At 39.5% G+C, this 18,879-nt stretch overlaps 2 protein-coding genes across 2 annotated transcripts in view; one reads left to right on the forward strand and one right to left on the reverse strand.

The window, feature by feature from the left end:
- LOC110055715 (uncharacterized) overlaps positions 1–1,544 on the forward strand; it is a 5,739-nt gene extending 4,195 nt beyond the window's left edge. The window contains exon 4 of the mRNA XM_020762112.2: positions 399–1,544. Within this exon, the coding sequence (XP_020617771.2) occupies positions 399–957 (559 nt within the window). The 3' untranslated portion in view covers positions 958–1,544. The remainder of the gene's footprint in view (positions 1–398) is intronic.
- Positions 1,545–5,011: 3,467 nt separating this feature from the next.
- Positions 5,012–18,685, reverse strand: LOC110055774 (sorting nexin-17-like). Its single transcript, XM_020762174.2, has 15 exons — positions 18,529–18,685; positions 17,290–17,364; positions 16,623–16,805; positions 16,056–16,166; positions 15,050–15,140; positions 14,858–14,942; positions 14,599–14,668; positions 14,174–14,266; positions 13,244–13,384; positions 12,445–12,507; positions 11,157–11,261; positions 10,326–10,403; positions 9,840–9,923; positions 9,020–9,136; positions 5,012–8,451 (listed from the first exon to the last, which is right to left on the reverse strand). The coding sequence occupies exons 1-15, from the start codon at positions 18,586–18,588 to the stop codon at positions 8,353–8,355; spliced, it is 1,455 nt and encodes a 484-aa protein (XP_020617833.1). The 5' UTR covers positions 18,589–18,685; the 3' UTR covers positions 5,012–8,352.
- Between the last annotated feature and the right edge of the window lie 194 nt (positions 18,686–18,879).

Consider the following 18,879-nt stretch of genomic DNA (forward strand, 5'->3'; position numbering starts at 1 on the left):
TCACACAAAACAATTATTTTACTCGCACTTACTGGATATCAGATAATTTTACAAACTCATGGCGGGGCACCATCTTGGTTATCGATCAATGCATCACATCCAAAATGCGGTCGTGGGACAGTTATTATGTAGTTTAATTAAGAACAGGAGTACCTCCTGGGAATAATACATTCCTGGTTGTGAAGCCATGATCCTGTTCAGGGAATTTGGACTTTCAAAAATCGTTATCACCCGACGCATGCATGTAAATACCTCGAAACTTACTAGACCATTTCTTAATGTTTTCGTGAAGGCTTCCCGCGCTCAAATTGAGTAACATTTTGTTTTCTTCCGGAGCCTAATTATAAATGTAGTTGATCCATGTGAAGGAGACTAACTCATATCTCTCCGTAATACAGGTGTTCTGTAGTAGCCAAGTCATGGGAATCTAAAGAAACAAACCTGACAGTCTGGAGGATCTCTTATTCAGGGTTGGAGAGAGAGTGCGTCAACGCCATTCCTCCAGAACCCAAGATATGCTTGATCATCATCAAAGCCATTCGACGAAAATTCTTAAGCAAGCCAAAGGGTCTCATCAGCTACCATGTGAAAACCGTTCTCTTCTACACTTTGGATAAGACCGGTAGCGATTGGAAGAAGTCGGAGCGAGAAAACAACATCCTGGGATTGTTGCAGTCTCTAGCGGAAGCGCTCAAGTCGCGATCACTACCGGTTTATTTCGAGCCCAGGCTTAACACTCTTGAGAGCATGGACGCAGAAACCGCAGCCGAGCTGGAGAAGAAGGTGAGAGAAATCATTCGTTCGCCACGTATTCTCCTCCAAGGGTGCCTGTTTCAGTCTCTGGATGAAGATCACAAGAAAGAGCACTTCGAAAAGGGCAAAGAAATTAATCCGGTGTGGTTTGACGAGAAACCACCAGAGCCAAGCATGTTTGGCGAAATAAACCCTCAAGACTGATGGCTGTAACCACGACACTGATTCACTTCTCTACTTCATGCACCTATTAATACTAGAAGTAATCATAGATTATGAGTGCGTTCGCGTTAAGGTATTTAGGCAAGGTTGACATTGTGGGGCACCCCAAAGGTGTAGAGGTACATGCGAAGCTAATGAATTAGGGTAGGCCATAGGAACAAAGATGTTGTCTGGTACATTTACATATGTTTACTTTAGAAAAGGGAACTGTTAGGTTAGCTTCAGTTGGCTTTGGCTCGTCGTTTCATGACGGACCACGCGTAGTTTGTTGTATGGTAATTTTGTTAGGGTATATGATAAATTGTTGTACATACCTAAAAGATTGTGATAATGACAGAATTGGTTATTAACGGCAATTGTTGAGGCGCAGTTAAGACAATTATCACAGTCTAAAAGTGAACTTAGCGAGTATTTTCAATTTTGAATTTGAACTTGAACTGAACAACTTAAACAAAATAAAGAACAGCTAGAGGAGTTAACAGACTTATCACAGAGGGTGAATTTATACCTTAAGTATGGAAATGCTATGTGGATGATAGCTTTTGTATCATTAAAAGGAATGCTGTCAACTCCTTTCATACTACACTTAATTCCATCGATGCACACATCTCATTCACTATTGAGAAGGAATCTGACCAACAGATCGCTTTCTTAGATACTTTGGTTTCCCACAAGGATAACACAATTACTTCACGATCTTCTCACCATGACAAACGCCACAAGATTAGCACAGCTGAGACCCTATTACACCGCGCAATTAAACTCCCTAGTACATGGCAAGGGAAAAATACTGAAATCAACCATGTCACTGATGCTCTACGAGCCAATAACTATCCCTCCTATGTTACCTCCAACACCTTAAAGGGGAAATTTTCCAAACCACCGACGCACGCCATCCCCACACCTGAAGAATTGGTTTGCATGTTTTTTAAATGGGCTGCGCCTCAAGAGAATCCTAACAGTTCTGTTCTCCTTCCCTTCATCAATGGTGTCACGCAACCACTAGCTAACAAGAATTCTTCGTAGGTACGACATGCAAGTTGCAAATAAGCCATTAAGGGCCCATTAACCGATTTATGCGCGCGCTCCCGCGCGTTGCTAAGGAGGTGAAATTTCACTTCCGGTTACTTACGTCAGCCTGAGCGCAGAAAATAAAAATAAATCAATAACTTTCAAATTCGCTCACATCTTAGATGTTTTTCTTTGTGTTTCACAAAATGCAAAGTAAAAAAGTACAAGCGAAGACAAAATAAGAGAAAGACAGAAAAACAAGAGCAATAGAAAGAGAAAAACTAACTCCGTGTGGCTTTGTTTGATCTTACCGAAGTGTGCTGGTAGTGGAAACTGCGCACGCGCTGATAGGGTAACTTCCAATATATATCGGGCGCACTTCCGGTTTCTTTAAATGCTAAAGGAAACGCGGTTTTTCCTTAAATCCTGCCTTTTTTTGACGGATTTCGATTAAAGCCAACGTTGGAAACATAGCTATGCATTCCTTTTTCAAAATCATGCTTTTTTCAGAAAATTACGAACTTTTTAATATTTTGAAATTCTCTCAAAATCTGACCTTTTAGAAATGAAACAAAATCTATGCATAGGGTAATGAGGATTTAAATTAAAATATTAAATCAATGAAAAAAATTGCGATAACGTAATTTGCCTGGGAGCCTTTGCGTTTTTTCAGTATTAGTCACATGACCATGGGCGGGGCCTGATGACGTCATCACTAGTGTTGCTGATCATGAAAAAGTTAGAACACATGAAAATAACTCTGAAGTAACTTAAAATGACGAGGTTATATGAGAATAAATTTTCCCTAGCAACGGCTCAAAAAGATCAGTTAATGGGCCCTTAAAGACTTTGCAACAAGAATTTCCTTCTCCCAAATTCCCCCATCAATTGACCATCAACCGAACGTGATTTATAAAATACCATGTGCCGATTGCGATTGGTGTTATGTAGGCGAAACCGGCCGGTGTTTTGAAACTCGTAAGAAAGAACATATCAGGAATGTAAAAACATGTGCTAATGGATCAAACATTACGAAACATGCATGGTCATTCGATCATCGCGTAGATTTTGATAATTCTAGTGTCATCGACAAAGGCTCTTTTCGCATTAGAAAAACTTTGGAGGCTTGGCACACTGCTACCAAGCATGCTGACAATAACTCTAAGTCGACTCTAAACCAGTGTGGTATTCTTTTTAAACAAGTCACCTAATCTACACATTAAATTTGCTTTTTTCCTTCTTATTATTTTCATCTCGCCTTTTCTTGCATATATTTTCCCATTTTGCATTCCATTTTTTATCCGTTAAAGGCTGTAGATCGACAGGCGAAAGCTCATGTTATTTTTTGAAATGTTTAGCCAGCGAACGTTTTTATTGTAATTTTGATTATGTCTCATCCTGGCTGCGCTTCAATCTTTAAAACAATTAGATTATTCACTCTCGATTTCTATGCATGATAGTTGACTCGGGCCGCGCCCTCGTCAACTATTTAACAATTAAATTACGAGCTCGAGATTTCTATGAGGCGATAGTTGATGAGGCCGAAGGCCTCATCAACTATTACCTCGTAGAAATCGAGAGCGAATAATCTAATTGTTTTAGTAAAATTCTTACCAAAGTTTACTTCAAATAACGATTTCCAATTATTTCTTGACGTATTATTAAACTTTGTGCCTGAAAAAGATCGCTCGGATTGAATCGTCATTTAAAATTGAAATTGTGTGTGGTGCGCATTAGTTTTTTCAATAATTTCAACTTTTTGAAAAGTCAAGAAAGCCTAAATGTCCTTCGTTTAGACTTCTCAGGAATTTAATTATCCATTTGCATTAAAATTTTTCTCCAAAACTTTGGAAAAACGAAAAAAACGTCGTCATTTCCTAGACGACCTCCAGCCACTGCACACTAATGGCTGATAGTGTTCAATGGTTCAGCGAATCAGATTACAGCATTTGCATTAGTATACTAGTAGAATTCTACTAAAACCCGATTGAAATCGAGAGCGAATGATCTAATTGTTTAATAGAAACACGAGGGGAAGTTTGGGAGAACGAGAAATGCTGTGGGAGCACGAGCCGCAGGCGAGTGTTTCCACAGCTTTTTTGAGTTCTCCCAAACTTTCACGAGATTTCTATCGGCTGTGCCCTCGTCAACTATCACGCATAAAAGTGAAGCAAATAATCTAATTGTTTTAGTATAAATCTACTAGTCGTTCGAAACTTTATCGAAATCCTCTTCACAGACACTGCGAAAACGCCAAGAAGCGGCCATCATTTTGTACACTGCTACGCTACACTGCTACTCACTATCTATCACAGAATAGATAGTGAGTATCGTAGCCAATCAGAGAGCGGCTTTCGTGATAGAACGCTAGTGGATCTATACTAATACTCGATAGAAACACGGTACATGTTTTCTAAAAGTGGCCGTTGGCCGTATTAACGGGTTGGCCGCATTTTAAATTAAAGGGGTTTTCTTTTTAGAAAATGTGTGGGCGTTTCGCTGGGACAAAAAAAGTGGCCCCAATAACGAGGTGATCGTAAGGCGGGGTTCTACTGTACCACAATGAATAATTAAGTGAGCTTGTAGCCTGTGAACAGGCTCTGTAGTCCAGGATGGGGGAAGGGGAGAGAGACGCCCTAATGTCCACCCCATTTGCCCCTCGGCCACTTCCTTTTGGCCCTTTCAACCGCAGTCAGACCCTTCCAGCCGGAACCTGTTCACAGGCTAGTGAGCTCGCCATATTGAACACTCATGGCCTGTCGCCTAGGTGGCGGCGCTAGGGCTTAAGGGACCATTAGGAATATACAATAAACGACCAGTTGATAAACAACAAATGGTGTTTTCTTTCTGTTTAATGACTTTCCACCAAAGCTTTGTTGATTGTGACTCCCAGAATAATTCCATAACTACTCACGCGGGTATGTAGGCGCGAGGTCATTACTTTTTCCCCAAAGTGAATTCTGACCGCGCAAAAAAACAGCTGGAATGTTAACTTTATGTTAAAATAAACTAATAACGACAAAAACTTGGCAAATTATTGTTTATTTTTCTCTGCCTTGACAAGTTTACAGCAAAGCAAAGTGTCTTCTGTCGTAATAATAGACAAACAAGTAAAATTATGACATACAAAAATAGATCAAGATGTAAATGTTTTTCCTGTTTAATTAAACTTTAAACCGCTTTTCAAGCTAGAGATTACAAGGTTCCCTTTGGCACATAATGCAGTTTTGCTTGTGTAATGGGCTAAAATAAGAGATGTTAAGCAACCATATGGTCTTTTAGATTTGTCTGTGTCAAGGCCATCAACCTTTTAGAAACAAGAAAAATTACCCTTCCTGGTTCGCGCTTTCTAAAATAATAAGAATTTGGTCATTGCATGTCGTTTTGCAAAGGATGGCTAAACCCCGGTCCACACAACGCGTGAGGAATTTGAAAACGGTGTTTTCACTTTGGAAACGCATCAAATGTTTTCCGTCCCCACTACGCCGGAGAAATGTAAAAACGCAACAATCACCGGTAATACAGGGTTCGTACCCTTTTTCAAAAACAAATTTCCAGGACTTTTCCAGGACGTTTCCAGGACGCCGATTGATTTTTCCAGGACTCTAAAATTCACATTAACCCTTTCACTCCCAAGATCTTAATGTTAATTCTCCTTGCTGTCTGCCATAAATTTCATATTTTTCTACTTGAGTTTAACAGATTTCCAGAACTTTCCAGGACCAGTAGCCCTTTTCCAGGCCTTTCCAGACCTGGAAAAGGCCACAATAAACTTCCAGGACTTTCCAGGTTTTCCAGGACCCGTACGAGCCCCGTAATATTGGATTTGTGTTTGAAAAACACTCGAGCAGGAAAATCACACGATTATCGTGAGGTAATCGTTTTAAAAAAGCTCCGTTTCAAAATGTTTTCTGTCCACACGAAAACGAAAAGCCGGCGTTTTCAAATTTCTCCGGTTTGAAGAGCGTTTTCGAAAAGCTCGGTTTCCGTGACGGATTAGTGTGGACCGTAGGCCTCACTGGAGAAATAAAGCTGCGTTTTAAAATTCCTCCGGCGTAATGTGGACGACACCCAAGGAATTCACCAAGAATTATAACGCACATACAAAGCTGTTGCTTTCAATAAATCTTTTCTTTGGCAATTTTTTTTTTAACGTTATGGTTTGCTCAAGTTCCCTAATTTCTGCCCAGTGTACTATCCATAAGCCCTCATTTCAATGTAAATAATTTCTAGATAAGTGGTAGTAACACGCTGTTTCACTGAAATACAATGATAATAAAACAAATGATAACAGTGAAAAGCTAACACCTTCGGACTACAAATGGTTTAAGATGTAAGAACACACAAACTCTTCCAATATGGAAAACTATAATTACCCTTAACAGCAGCAACAGAAAAAAAATCACTAAAATCACGTGCACGAAAGGCACAGTTTAACACATACATTAGTTAGCTTTAAGTCCTCCTCTATCACATGATCGTGTCAATAATATTACACTATAATTATTACAAAATCATAATCATACCAAAGAGAAAAGAATGGTCACCAACCACTAAACTAGCTAAAAAAGCATGCCAAAAAATGCTCACTATTTAAATTCTAATTTTTCAAACATTACACCGTTCAAGACGTAAAAACTGAGTTTCATTAACGAGCTACGATTTTGTTATCAACACAGTCTCGTGATTGTTCCCTGTTACACAGGCCTTACAAGCATTGAATGCGACAGCCAACAGTCATGGCAAATAATCGCAATGATTTGTTATTTATTTATTTTTTTCTTTTTTTAAAGCAGTGGTTATATTGACGAAATATTTCAAATACAGTCAATTATTGAGTGGGACATAATTTTACACAACTTTCTTGGGAAGCACTTGTCTCCAAACCCCTTAGTAAGGAGCTTAAGCAAACGGCAACGAGAACGTCACAAAACAAAAGGTTTATGAGTAGAATAGCTGCGCACGTGCGTTATAAATCTTTGTAAAATTCTCAGCCGTCCTCTGCACAACAACAACGTGAAATATGTTCTGCGTATTTTGGAAAACGCAAACGACGGCGACTAATTTTTCGTATTTTCATTTGGAATCGAACGCTAGCGTTACATATTTAGCTTGAGCAAGTTTTCAGACCAATAGGCGCACTAAACAGATTTAGACAATAGCGAAAATCAAAGGTAAAATAGAATTCATTTTTTACTAGGCGTTGTCCTCGGGGTCGCCGTCGTCATTGCTTAAGCTCCTTAATAGCTTGCACTGTCAGTGACCCTTGCAAACATTGAAGTATAATGCCAACAGAATAGAAATTTATCTGAGTTTGACAAGTCAAAAAGAACAAGGTTTTTGGTGAGACGAAGTGATGGGTGCCCATTTTGCAAGAACGAAAGAAACTCAGTGCCATTTCATTTCATGAGCTCAAGCTGCCAAAACTCCAACGTTTTCTGGCTTCCACCTTAACTGAAACAGCTGGCTAAGCTAGCATCTATTCACCTAAAACCATTTCTACAAATTGACCGGTCCAGCCGGCTGGAGATGAGAAATGGTACAATCAGAAATTTCCTTTTATAGAGCCCTGCAGTCACTAATAACATCAACCCTATTTATCTTCAAAACCTCACACAAAATGTAAAATATAATTGGGTACAAAACGTTCACCACAAGACTGAAAACGAGTAATTAAAATATATTTAGCCTAATAATAGAAACTTCTGTTTTAAAGCCACATAAATCTTGTTTTTCTAGCTGTTTCTTAGGGTGTCACATTCTACCATCATAAAAAACGAACCCCTGAGTTTAATCTATATTATTATAATAATTGTAACTGATTTGTTCCAGACTTAAACAAATTCTTGCCACAATTTTTAACAATAAACATAATTTGGTAAATTTCCCAGAATAATATTTTGAAAGAATCTGCAATTGACCTCAAATGCATCTGCGCTTAACGTACATAAATTTGTCGTGAAAATTAAGAATAGTAAAAATTAGCACAATTATTTCACCATTTTGATCCAAAATCATAAACTGCGTGCAAAGACCGCCTCTCACCACCTCAACAAATGCCATACATGTTGTGATCAATATTTGTTTCCCCTAATCGTCAGACTTTGAACATAGGCTTTGGTTTAATTGTTCAGATGGCTATAGCGGTGCGAAGAAAATACAGTGATTTATAACATTCAGTGCAATCAATAGCTTCACACAGGTAATTTTAAACACTTTTATCTTTTGCCTGATTGGCTCTCAACAAATCTACCATTATTATATAATACATAATTTTTTCAATATAAAATGAAAGCCTGACTTATAAAATATAAAAGCTAGAAGTCATATTACTCTAACCATGTAACCTTTCAACAAGCTCAAAGTTCAAAGGTCGTCGTCTCCAATCCCTTCAAACACCTTGTTTGTTGTCATGGCAGCATTACTTGACGGAGCAGTTGCCGGTTTGGGTGATTGTCCTTTACCCTGTTTACAAGAACGAAGAAAATCATCATCATCATCTTCATCGTCATCGTCACCGTCGTCATCATCATCATCAGTCCTAACTAATCTTGTCAATCACAGCTTGTGTGCTGGCAGTAAGTTTGAAGATAGCCTGCGAGCAGGCTCACCTTTGAGTCACGCGCGCGAGCGGCGAAGAGCAAAGCGATCCAGCGGGAAAGAGTCTAGCGAAGAGGCGCCAAGAAAGTGATTCTCGTCTCGCGGCTTCGCCGCTCGATTTTGTGCTCGTGGCTACGCCACGCGTGCTTGTGCTCTAACGTGAGCCTGCTGGCAGGCTAGTTTGAAGATAAGACCAGGAAAGAGAAGATAAAAGAAAGAAGATAAAAAAAGTGCTGATTAAAGACAGACTGTACACTTTTGCACAAAGTGGCTTTTGTAATATAAGGCTTATGAGATGCAAAAATTGTCTCAGACATTCACTATTCACCATTATCTGAAGCTAGAGTTTTGATACATATTGTTACATGTCGAGGACATGAATATGGTACCACCATTGCCACACCCTTACAGTGAGGCAAGTTTTATTACTTACTGCCGATTGTTTGGATGTTTTTGGTTTTCCCGGTGAACTCTGTTTCTGTCTAGCTTCTGGACTTGTGGATGGAGAAGTTGAACCATTCACAGTTTTGCTCTCTTGTTCTACGTCACCCTGATTCCAGAATTTAAACAAACATGTTAACCAGCTAAAACAGCTACCCAGGCCTGATAAAGTTGTAAAGAAAACAGTGGGTGTTTGGCCATGTGGGTTTGTGTGAGATAATTGTCACAAAACTATATGCATGATGCATTTATCATCTGTTCCTGTTTACTTGTATATATTAATTTATGTATAAACTACTCAATATAATGTGGGAGGAAAAACACAAATAAACTACAAGTTCGTCCCTACAAGCCTGTTTCGTGGTCCCTACAAGCCTGTTTCATCCCTTGATGAGTGGGCAACCACGAAACAGGCTTGTAGGGACAAACTTGTAGTTTATTTTACAATGTGTTTTTCCTCCCACATTATATACTTCGCTCTACTCTGATGTATTGAGTACTGTTTTACGAAAATCAAATTTTACACTTTAAACTACTCAGTATATACCCAAGGACATTCCTATGGTTTTAGAGCCAAATACAGTTGTTTACATCTTGTCATTAATATATTACAAAAAGAAACTTGCAGTCATCTACAGTCATCTACTATACATCTACAGTCTAACCCTACAGTCTGCCAAACTTCAAATAATTGATGAAACCATAACCTAGGTTACGGTAAATATTCATTGTATGAGCTGGTGTAGTAAACGACTATGGCTCTTTATGATTAGATGTGCCACAGGCACCTTGAAGCTTTATAATTTATATACCTCTGTCGATGCATCAGATGTCACAGAATTGGTACGCTCAAAACCTGGACTTGCTTCCTTCTTCATCTTTGCACGATCTTTAGGCTGAGAAACAAATTGGTTGAACAACAGTATAGAGTTAAGGACTCTCTCTTAGGATGCAGGTCAAAGGACATTCCCAGTCTCAGGGGTGGATCCAAGATTTTTCTTAGGAGGGGATGCACCACTAAGAAATGGCATAACTGACCTGTGAGGTAAACAAATATTAAAAGCAAATGTGAAGAGGGCTTCATCTCAGGGGGAGGGGGGGCACACTCCCTGCACCCTTCCCCTAGATCCACCCCTGAATCTCATGCCATCAGATGCTTAGCACCAGATCACAGGACATAAGGCCAAAGAACAAAAATACACAGGTAACAGAGAAAATATCACGTGTTACATGTACGTCATTACACTACTGTAAGCGAAGCTCAACATGTCACACAACACTGTCCGTAAGTCACCTACCCTTTTAATTGGTTTTCCGTTTTTTATTCTGAGGATTTCATCGACAATACTCTGAAGGCAAAGGCTCAACAGGATTGCCTGTAATAAAATAAAACACAATCAGACCAAGTTCTGTTAATCCCTAGAGGAAAACAACACGTCCAAAACTGTATTCTCAAGTAAACCAACAACATAAAACAGTAGCCTTAACAAAACTAAAAACTCCGCAAAGTGGCAAAGAGGGAAGTGCTGTGAACCTCTCAGGAAACTTTGTCATTTGTTGATTGTTTAGTTTCAATCTTAAATTTTGTCCACTTTTCAACTGTTTCAGTTAACTGTTGTCATAAAATGAGTTTTCAAGCTATATGATAATTCGCCGTCAAGGACTGAATCTCTAAGAGTCTACATAATGCAAAGGAGTTGATATCACTTATAAATTTGTATCAAACAGACCCCTATCACTTGCTGACACAAGAAAGCGACCAGTAAGTTTACATTTTGATTGGTTAGTTTTTCCCTTGGTGGCCTGGTTCAGGTGGTCACACTGTAATATGTTGCATGTTACTCTCACAACCTGATCAGCTCTCAGTTGGCTTGATAGTTCAGTTGGTAGTGCACTGCACCAGTATCACAAGGGTCATGGGTTTGAATCCCGTTCAAGCCTGAATGTTTTTTTCAGGCTTTGATTTGACAGCTGCTTAAGTTGTGTGTATAACTGCGATGATCTTGAAACCATGTCTTCATATGTTACAATAATACGTATAAATAGAGCTATTCTTCCCTGTGTAGCCATGACTCAGTCTCCTCTTACAGCAGGTGTACTGAACAAAGCTGAGGCTCAACTGTTAATACCTGATCACTGTAGATTGTTATCCATTCCATCTGGTCTTTCCTTATGAGATATTCAAAGGCTAGTTCCAAGTGTTCCTCCTGTTTTCCATTTTCATTAATGTCACTCTAGCAGAGAACAAACTTGAAGGGATTACTGTACGTCACAACTCTTACTTATGAGGCCTTCCAAGGGGGGTAGTCATGTTGCCATGTCACATCCTTTTATGTAATGATGTCGCCTAACCAGCCGAAGAAAATGTCGCCGTCGTTTTTCTGCATGGTCATATGTTGCTGTTGCTACAAGGTTGATTTTTTAGTTTATTCAAAGAAAGAGCATGCAAGTTTCTGACATGTACAGACTTGACAGGAGAATACAATTTCTAAATAGGCAAAAAGTCCAAAAGGGACAATGTCGTTCTTTTTTCTAGTGCTTCTGGTGTCGCTGTCAAATTTTAGTGGGCTGTTCAATTCGCTTGTCGCTGACTAGAAATCTCTGTGTCACTTGTTGTCGCTTGTTGCTTTTACCCCTTGGAAGGCCTCACTAATACCAGCTAAATTATCCTTTGCTTTTTTTCAAATAAGGCTTGCTTATCACACTTCCTGCTACCAGTGGTTCCTCCATCCCACCATCCTGCTTACAGAGGCATCATCACAAACCTGGCGTGTTCTAAAGTATTTAAACTGTGACAAGACAATGTTTTTCTCTGATGAGACACCAAGCCTTCCCATACTAACGTATTACAACAGACTTGCAGCTGCCTGGATCACTGTTTAAGCTAAACAACAGTTAATTTTATGTTAATTGATCAATTACAGGCCTGCACCTCCAGTTTGCAGATGAATTGGTTCACAGATTAGCTTTGGTTAGGACACTGTATGCCAACCCTATGTTAGACCCTTCATAAAGTGTTATTGAGCACTGAACTTTAAAGCCAGAGAGCCTGACCATTCAAGGCCTCTACATTGTACTATTACCACCAGCTGGAGAATGTTCCATAACAGCACTACCCATAAAGTTAATTTGTCAGCTACACTTGAAAGTCAGTAGCTAGCTGGATAGTCTGCATCCTCCCAGCTCCCCACAAGTTTTTGACCAGTTGCAACATTCCATTAGAACTACAGCAAAATTGGTTGAATATATAATTTATTTATCCCCAATTGACAGTTGACACCCACTGACTGACTATCAGGTGAACTGGCATCCTGACTGGCTGCATACTCGCTATCAAACAATCAATAGACAGCACCAGAAGCTGGTCAGTCTTCAAAAATGGTTATAGTCTTGAAGAACAGAATATAATTCACTCACCGATGCTGTTATTCTCCAACACCTCATTCTTGTCACCTTGAAGCTGCCTTCTTGTATTTTGTGCTTTGAAAAAAATTATCAAAAGAAAATAAATATCATATTTAAATTACATGTCACACTATTGGAAAAGTAAAGCAGCTTCGTTTACCAACTTTTGACTCACTGGGGACTCCCGTGCTTGTCGTAACTTTTAGAGGTTAAAAAAGTGATTTTGGCATCTCTTAGGGCATTCAGCCTCAAAAGGTGAACAGCAGGAGCTTTTGTGGTACCGTATTTCAAGAGGCAAAAAACTTATGACAGGAGATAATGCGTTGTTTTAGAGTTCAGCTACCAGTACCTGTAAGGGGTGTAAAAAATTTCAAGCCATGCCCCAAAAAAGGATCTTGTCACCTCTTAGAGGTTCTTTTCAAAATTCCCGACGAGTGCGCCTTGTCCTTTTTATAGGGGAATTACTCCCTCCCTGGACTTTACCATGCTCAAACTGTAGCTAGCCGTCATCTCAGAGTCCAAGGTACATTGTACCACTGATCTTTAGATAAACACACATCCCATGTACACAAACATTACAATTACTGGTAACTAGCCAATCCACATGGCGACACAGGGGCATATAGAGTGGGGTATGCTGTTAAGAAACACCTTTGGTACAAATGGCAGTGCCTACAGACTGAGTAAGCAGTCAAGGATAAGTCCACACATCATATGATAAAAGCATAGTCTAATCCTTCCAGCACAATGTCATTTCAGTTAGTAGTTCGATAAACCCAACACACAGTGTGTTAATGAACAGTTCGCTTACATCTGGAGTTTGAAGTCTGAAGTTCAGTTCTCTGTCACCAACACTAATGATAACTCTTGTATCTTCTTCAGGGTAATTTGTGATGCAAGGTTTAAACTGAAGGTATCCGTAGAATCTTAGTGATCTTGCAAGTCGCAAAAACTGAAAAAAGAATTCAAAACAATAAATTATGATTATGAACAACATTAGGCAATCTTTCACACTGGCCAGAAAAATTAAATATCTTCCAATCCTAAAGATAAGAAGAACCAGGTGGAACTTAGCACAGGCAAATGTCTACAAAAATTAAAGCTGGAAATTAAAATATAATTTGTCCTACTGCTGCAGCTGCATATACAGTAAGTAGGCCTTAGTAAATGTAAAAACGCTATTTTTTTCTTCAAATATTATTTATTTCCAAGAAAAACAACATTATCAATTTCATGTCCAGACATCAACCTAACGAGTTCTAACAGTGCTGAAAATCAACCATTTTCATTCGATTTGCAATGTAACGATTATCAAGCACATAAAAGTTGAAAATAAATACAACCTTTATTATATAAGAACTATTCCTTGTCCAAAAAAGCACAATTTCAAGGATATTGGATAGGTCTTACTAATCATTTTGTGATAAACAAAACAGACTTTTCTCCAACGTTGAGTTAGTCAGTCATTGAAAAGAATTGTCATTTTGACCATGTGCTATATATAATCTCAAAAGATCTAAGATTCTAACTATATTAGGATAGGTCATCTACACGTATGGCTAGCCTTGTTCTCCACACCAATAGCATTTTTGTTCCTTTGTGGGTGAATTCTATTGACAACGAGCAATTTCAGCCATAGCATCAAAAGAAAATCAAGCATGGCCAGCCGTAGCAGGTATTACAGGTTGCAACCCTTAATGACAGCCCTGAACTGTGTGCATGGATAACGTGAAAGTCTCACCTGAAGTTTATCACCTTTCTTTTTGAGTTCTGCCAGTTTTGCATGAGCCTCCTTGGAGCCAACTGTCCAACCTTTCTCTAAATCACTGACTGCCTGGAAACGATCAACAACATTACTTAGGATCAGCATACAATGAATACATGAACAACCATATATTTGAACTGTGGAGAAAGATATGAAGACATGATTGATCATCGCAGTTATACACAGAACTTAAGCAGTTGTGAGATTAAGTCCCATTCAAGCTTGAATATTTTTCAGGCTTAATTTCAAAACTGCTTGATATTAAGCTGTATCAATTAGCCTAGAAGGAAAATTCCCAGCTCAAAAAAAAAAAATCTTTCGTATGGAAATCGGCCTTGGTTAAATACTGCAGGACCAACAGCTTTAATTTCACAAAAATAACCTATTTGCAAGGCCCTTACCTGCACATACAATAGATTCATTCCTATTCTGTCCTGAGTGATCTTGTCTTCTATTTTTGGATCCCAAAGCCTTCAGAAACAACAAATTAGCTCATCATTAACTTGTAGCTGAGGAAACCACTTTCAAGACTTTCTCTTTCAAAGAGTTTTAACGGTTTCTTTTTTTTCACGAGAGGTGACTGAAACTGTGCACTGCTCCCAGAGACCCAGGTCTTGTAAGGAAACAAGAAATATTATTTAATTAACAGTTGTATCTCACGTTTTTCTGACAGCCACTCTGCAGGTTCCTGTTTCTTGCTTGATTGTCAGAAAAGGTGCTTCAAAGTCTTGAAATCTTCTGACAACTACACACATGTAACAAGCAAAAGCATCATATCATGAGAACACAGGAATGGTCATGATTCAGACAAGCTTTTGACATGTAAGGAGAATTGATAGTTAATCAGCTTACTGGCTGCCTCTCCGTCGTCTGCTCTTTTGATCAGAAAGAGTCCAAAGTAGTAGACCAGATCTTCATGAAGACCAATCTCTGCCATCAATGCCTGGAAAGAGATTATATTGTATGAACTGAGAGCTGTTTGTATGTTTATCCAGCTGCTTGGCTAGCTAGTTGATTGAGTAGTCTTATTAACTCATTTTTCTCAATTTCCTCACCAACTGATCCTTGGACTTTGCATAGACTTACTGGAGTGCCTGCAGTGTTGTGGACTGGCCTTGTCGGGTTAGTGCTTCACATATGGTTAACCTCATATTTGCACCTTTCCCCTTGGGCAGAATTGTCCCAGAAAATTGTGCCTGAGTCTTATGGGGGGGGGGGGGGGGACCCCGTATAAAAAGGATGGGGGTGCTCATTGTACCTTTTAGGGGTTAAAAATGCAGTTTTGGTACCCCTTTAGGTGTTCTTCCTCAAAAGGGTCCACAGTAGGTGCTTTTGCAGCACCTTTTAAGGGGAGCAGGGATGGCGCAGTGGTGAGAGCACTCGCCTCCCACCAATGTGGCCCGGGTTCGATTCCCGGACCCGACGCCATAAGTGGGTTGAGTTTGTGTTGGTTCTCTTCTCTGCTTCGAGGGTTTTTCTCCGGGTTCTCCAGTTTTCCCCCCTCAGCAAAAAAAAACATACAGCTGATTCCAGCTGGCTGTAAGCTGTGCTCCAAGGTCACACATGGACCGTATAGCGGCTGCCAGAGGCGCCAATGTATGCTTTCGGTTTGACCTTGTTGAGCTGCGTCATTGCTGTACTTTGCGACGGTGATTAGCCGCGACAATTATTATTATTAAGCCAGAAACAAATATGGCAGGAGATAATCTGTTGTTTTAGGGCCACGCTCACAAAACAGGATCTTGGTACCTCTTAGGGGTTCTTTTTAAAATTCCTGATGAGCACCCCCGTCCCTTTTTTTATGGGAGTCCTGCTGGGGTCATACCATAAAGAATACACATAGCTACTGCTGCATTACCTCAAGTACATCATCTGTTCTGTCAGTAGACTGAATCGTCAATGCAACCTTCTGTCCATTCATCAGATAAACATCAAGTTGAACATCCTCTGGAGATGCTTTCAATGACTCCTAAAGAAAACAGCAACTGTGATGAGAAGTATTTACTGCCACATGCCACAAGGTCGAAGGGCAAGAGGGAGACCTAAGACCACTCGCAGAAAGACTGCTGAGAAAGAAAAGAACATGGCTGGGTGGAAGAGCTGGAATGCAGCTAAGGCAACGGCGCAAAACAGACAGTGCTGGACTGAGAGCACGACAGCGTTATGCACCTACTGGGATGATGAGAAGATATGAGGATGATGAGGATTTTTATGCCACAGAAATACGTAATTTTTCAAATAAAGTTCAAATTTAAAATCTTTACATGTTCATTCATTTGATGTTCAATTTGTTTGTTCATTCACAAAACAAATCTCTTCTCAGGGAGGTTTGAAGAGTTCAGGTTATTTTGTTTTACTTCCACAGTGATAATGTCGACAAGACTTATTAGTTTAAGCTTAAAGCTATGATTGTGACAACATATACCTTTTGAGCATTAAGGAAAAAACCCACAAAAATTGAACTTGAAGCAATCCCAGGATCTTGACAAATACCCTGTAGATACTTCTCCAAGTGAGCTCGCCTCTCTTCAACCTGCACTGGGGTCAAGGACAGTAACTTCCTTGGAGGAAACTTTGCTGTAATCCGTGGCCCATATTCTTTGCGCAGCTTAAAATAAAAGACATATACAGTTCAACCCCTGCTTAACGGCCACCCTCAGGAAAATGGATAGCGATTGCTGGCTGGGGACATTGCACATGTTATGTTCTTGGGCAAGACACTTAACTCTCACAGTGCCTCTCTCCACCCAGGGGTATAAATGAGTACCCACGATCAAACTCCATCGTGGGGGGAGTAGAAATACTCTTAGTCGCTTCATGCTACCGAAACCAGAAGTTCCAGCCTGATAGGCCGCTTGGCTGATATGCAGACTTAACCTTTACCTTACCTCCCCATAATAGCCACCTCTCTGCAACAGTCACTTTCCTCTGTCCCCAAGAGGGCTGTTGTACAGAGGTTCAACTGCAGTTATATTCTCAGGATATCATAGATAATTCAATAAACCTGGACTATCAAATAGCACTACGGGAACTGTTACAGTCTGTTATATCAGTTGATTAATTCTTTATTCAAAGAAATGTCAAAAACCTACCTGCTCACTAAATTGATAAAGGTCCGAAAATCGAATACCACAGTGAAAAGAACCATTAATGTGTACATTGTAAGCCTGAAGTGAAATAAAAAGTGCAAATTAACCATGCAACTTCTTTAACGTGTATCACACTATATTGCCTCACTCTTGATTTTCACAGTAATCCTGACTATTACACACAGGTTGTCCAAGATATCAGTGTCTGAATATAGGAGGTGTCTGAGACAATCGGGTGGCCTCCATTTAATACAGTTTTACCAATTTTCTTCTTTAATAGCTAAAATCTTGACATTGTTTGACATTCAGCAAGCCATGAATTGCCCCAGATAGACAAGCCAAAGTGATTATATGACAAGAAGTTGTCTTACCTGCCCAGGTTACCCACCATAACTCAGAATGGGAGAGGGGGGAGGGGAAAGAGAAGGGTTGTCTTAGGTACCCAAGACCATATATACAGGCCCTAAGGCAACACATATCTGAATTTTTTTTTAAAAAAACACTGCTGCTGCCAATAATGAATGTCAGCAGAGGCCATCCCACCACACCCAAATAAATGAAAATATATTTATCATCTGTAATTTTACGAGGAATCACAAAGTACGAAAATCATTGCAACAAATAACTACTTGAAAAAGATAACTTTCTAGTGCATTTTATGTTTTTTTAAAACGCTTATTTATCTTGAAAAAACAACTGAAATCAACCCCTCAGTCTCAACAGCACAAGACAATGATTCGCATATGGTGAAGTCAAGGACAGGAAGTGTATGGTGCAGTTTTGTACACGAACTGAAGATGTTATGTCTAGCTCTTTCAAAAATAATTGCAACGAAGTGTACTTTGCCGAAAGGCGGCGTTTTTCGAAGCCTGAGTTTAAAATGTGCGTGTTATTTTTTCCGTGATCGAATGTAGCTTAATTAAGCTCAAATGATCGTAAGACTAATACTAGTTTGTACTTGTTGATCAACATAAGCCTTATTTGTAACTTTTGTTCGAATTCGTACATAAGTTTATGATAAGCTTATCTATATTTCGACATATTGGCTGGCTATCAAATTAAAAAAGATTATTTTCCTTTATGACAACATTTAAAGGTGTCAAAAGAACATTGTTATCACAGTTGTGTAAAACTTTGGGAATTCAAACTATGAAGGAAAACAGATGGGTCTCTACAGAGCCAACCTTCGCTTAACAAAACAAATTGAGAAATTGTAGCGAGGCAGACGACGTGCATACTCACTAAATAATTGGATCCATTTTTGTCCTTTAGTTCGACGGTATCGGGCACGGAGAAATGCATTTTGCCGTGCAAATCACATCCAACTGACCTACAACAACAACTTGCACCGAGGAACCTGCATCTCTCAGATCCTGTTTTGATCACGTGTTCTAAAGTTCTTTGAGTGCCTGGTACCGAGCGAGCGGCCCAAAACTACCTGTACCACCTGTCCCTCGAGTAGGTAATTTCTGATCAATATGATCCAATATGATCCAAGATGGCAGCCTGTAAAGATATTTTTTAAACCAAAAAATTTGCTGATAATATTTGGAGAGATTTACATACGTTAGGAGCTTGAAGCCGTGGTTTCAG

Source organism: Orbicella faveolata, unplaced genomic scaffold (genome assembly GCF_042242905.1).
Source record: "Orbicella faveolata isolate gen_17 unplaced genomic scaffold, um_ofav_v1 contig_34, whole genome shotgun sequence".
Lineage (NCBI taxonomy): Eukaryota > Metazoa > Cnidaria > Anthozoa > Scleractinia > Merulinidae > Orbicella > Orbicella faveolata.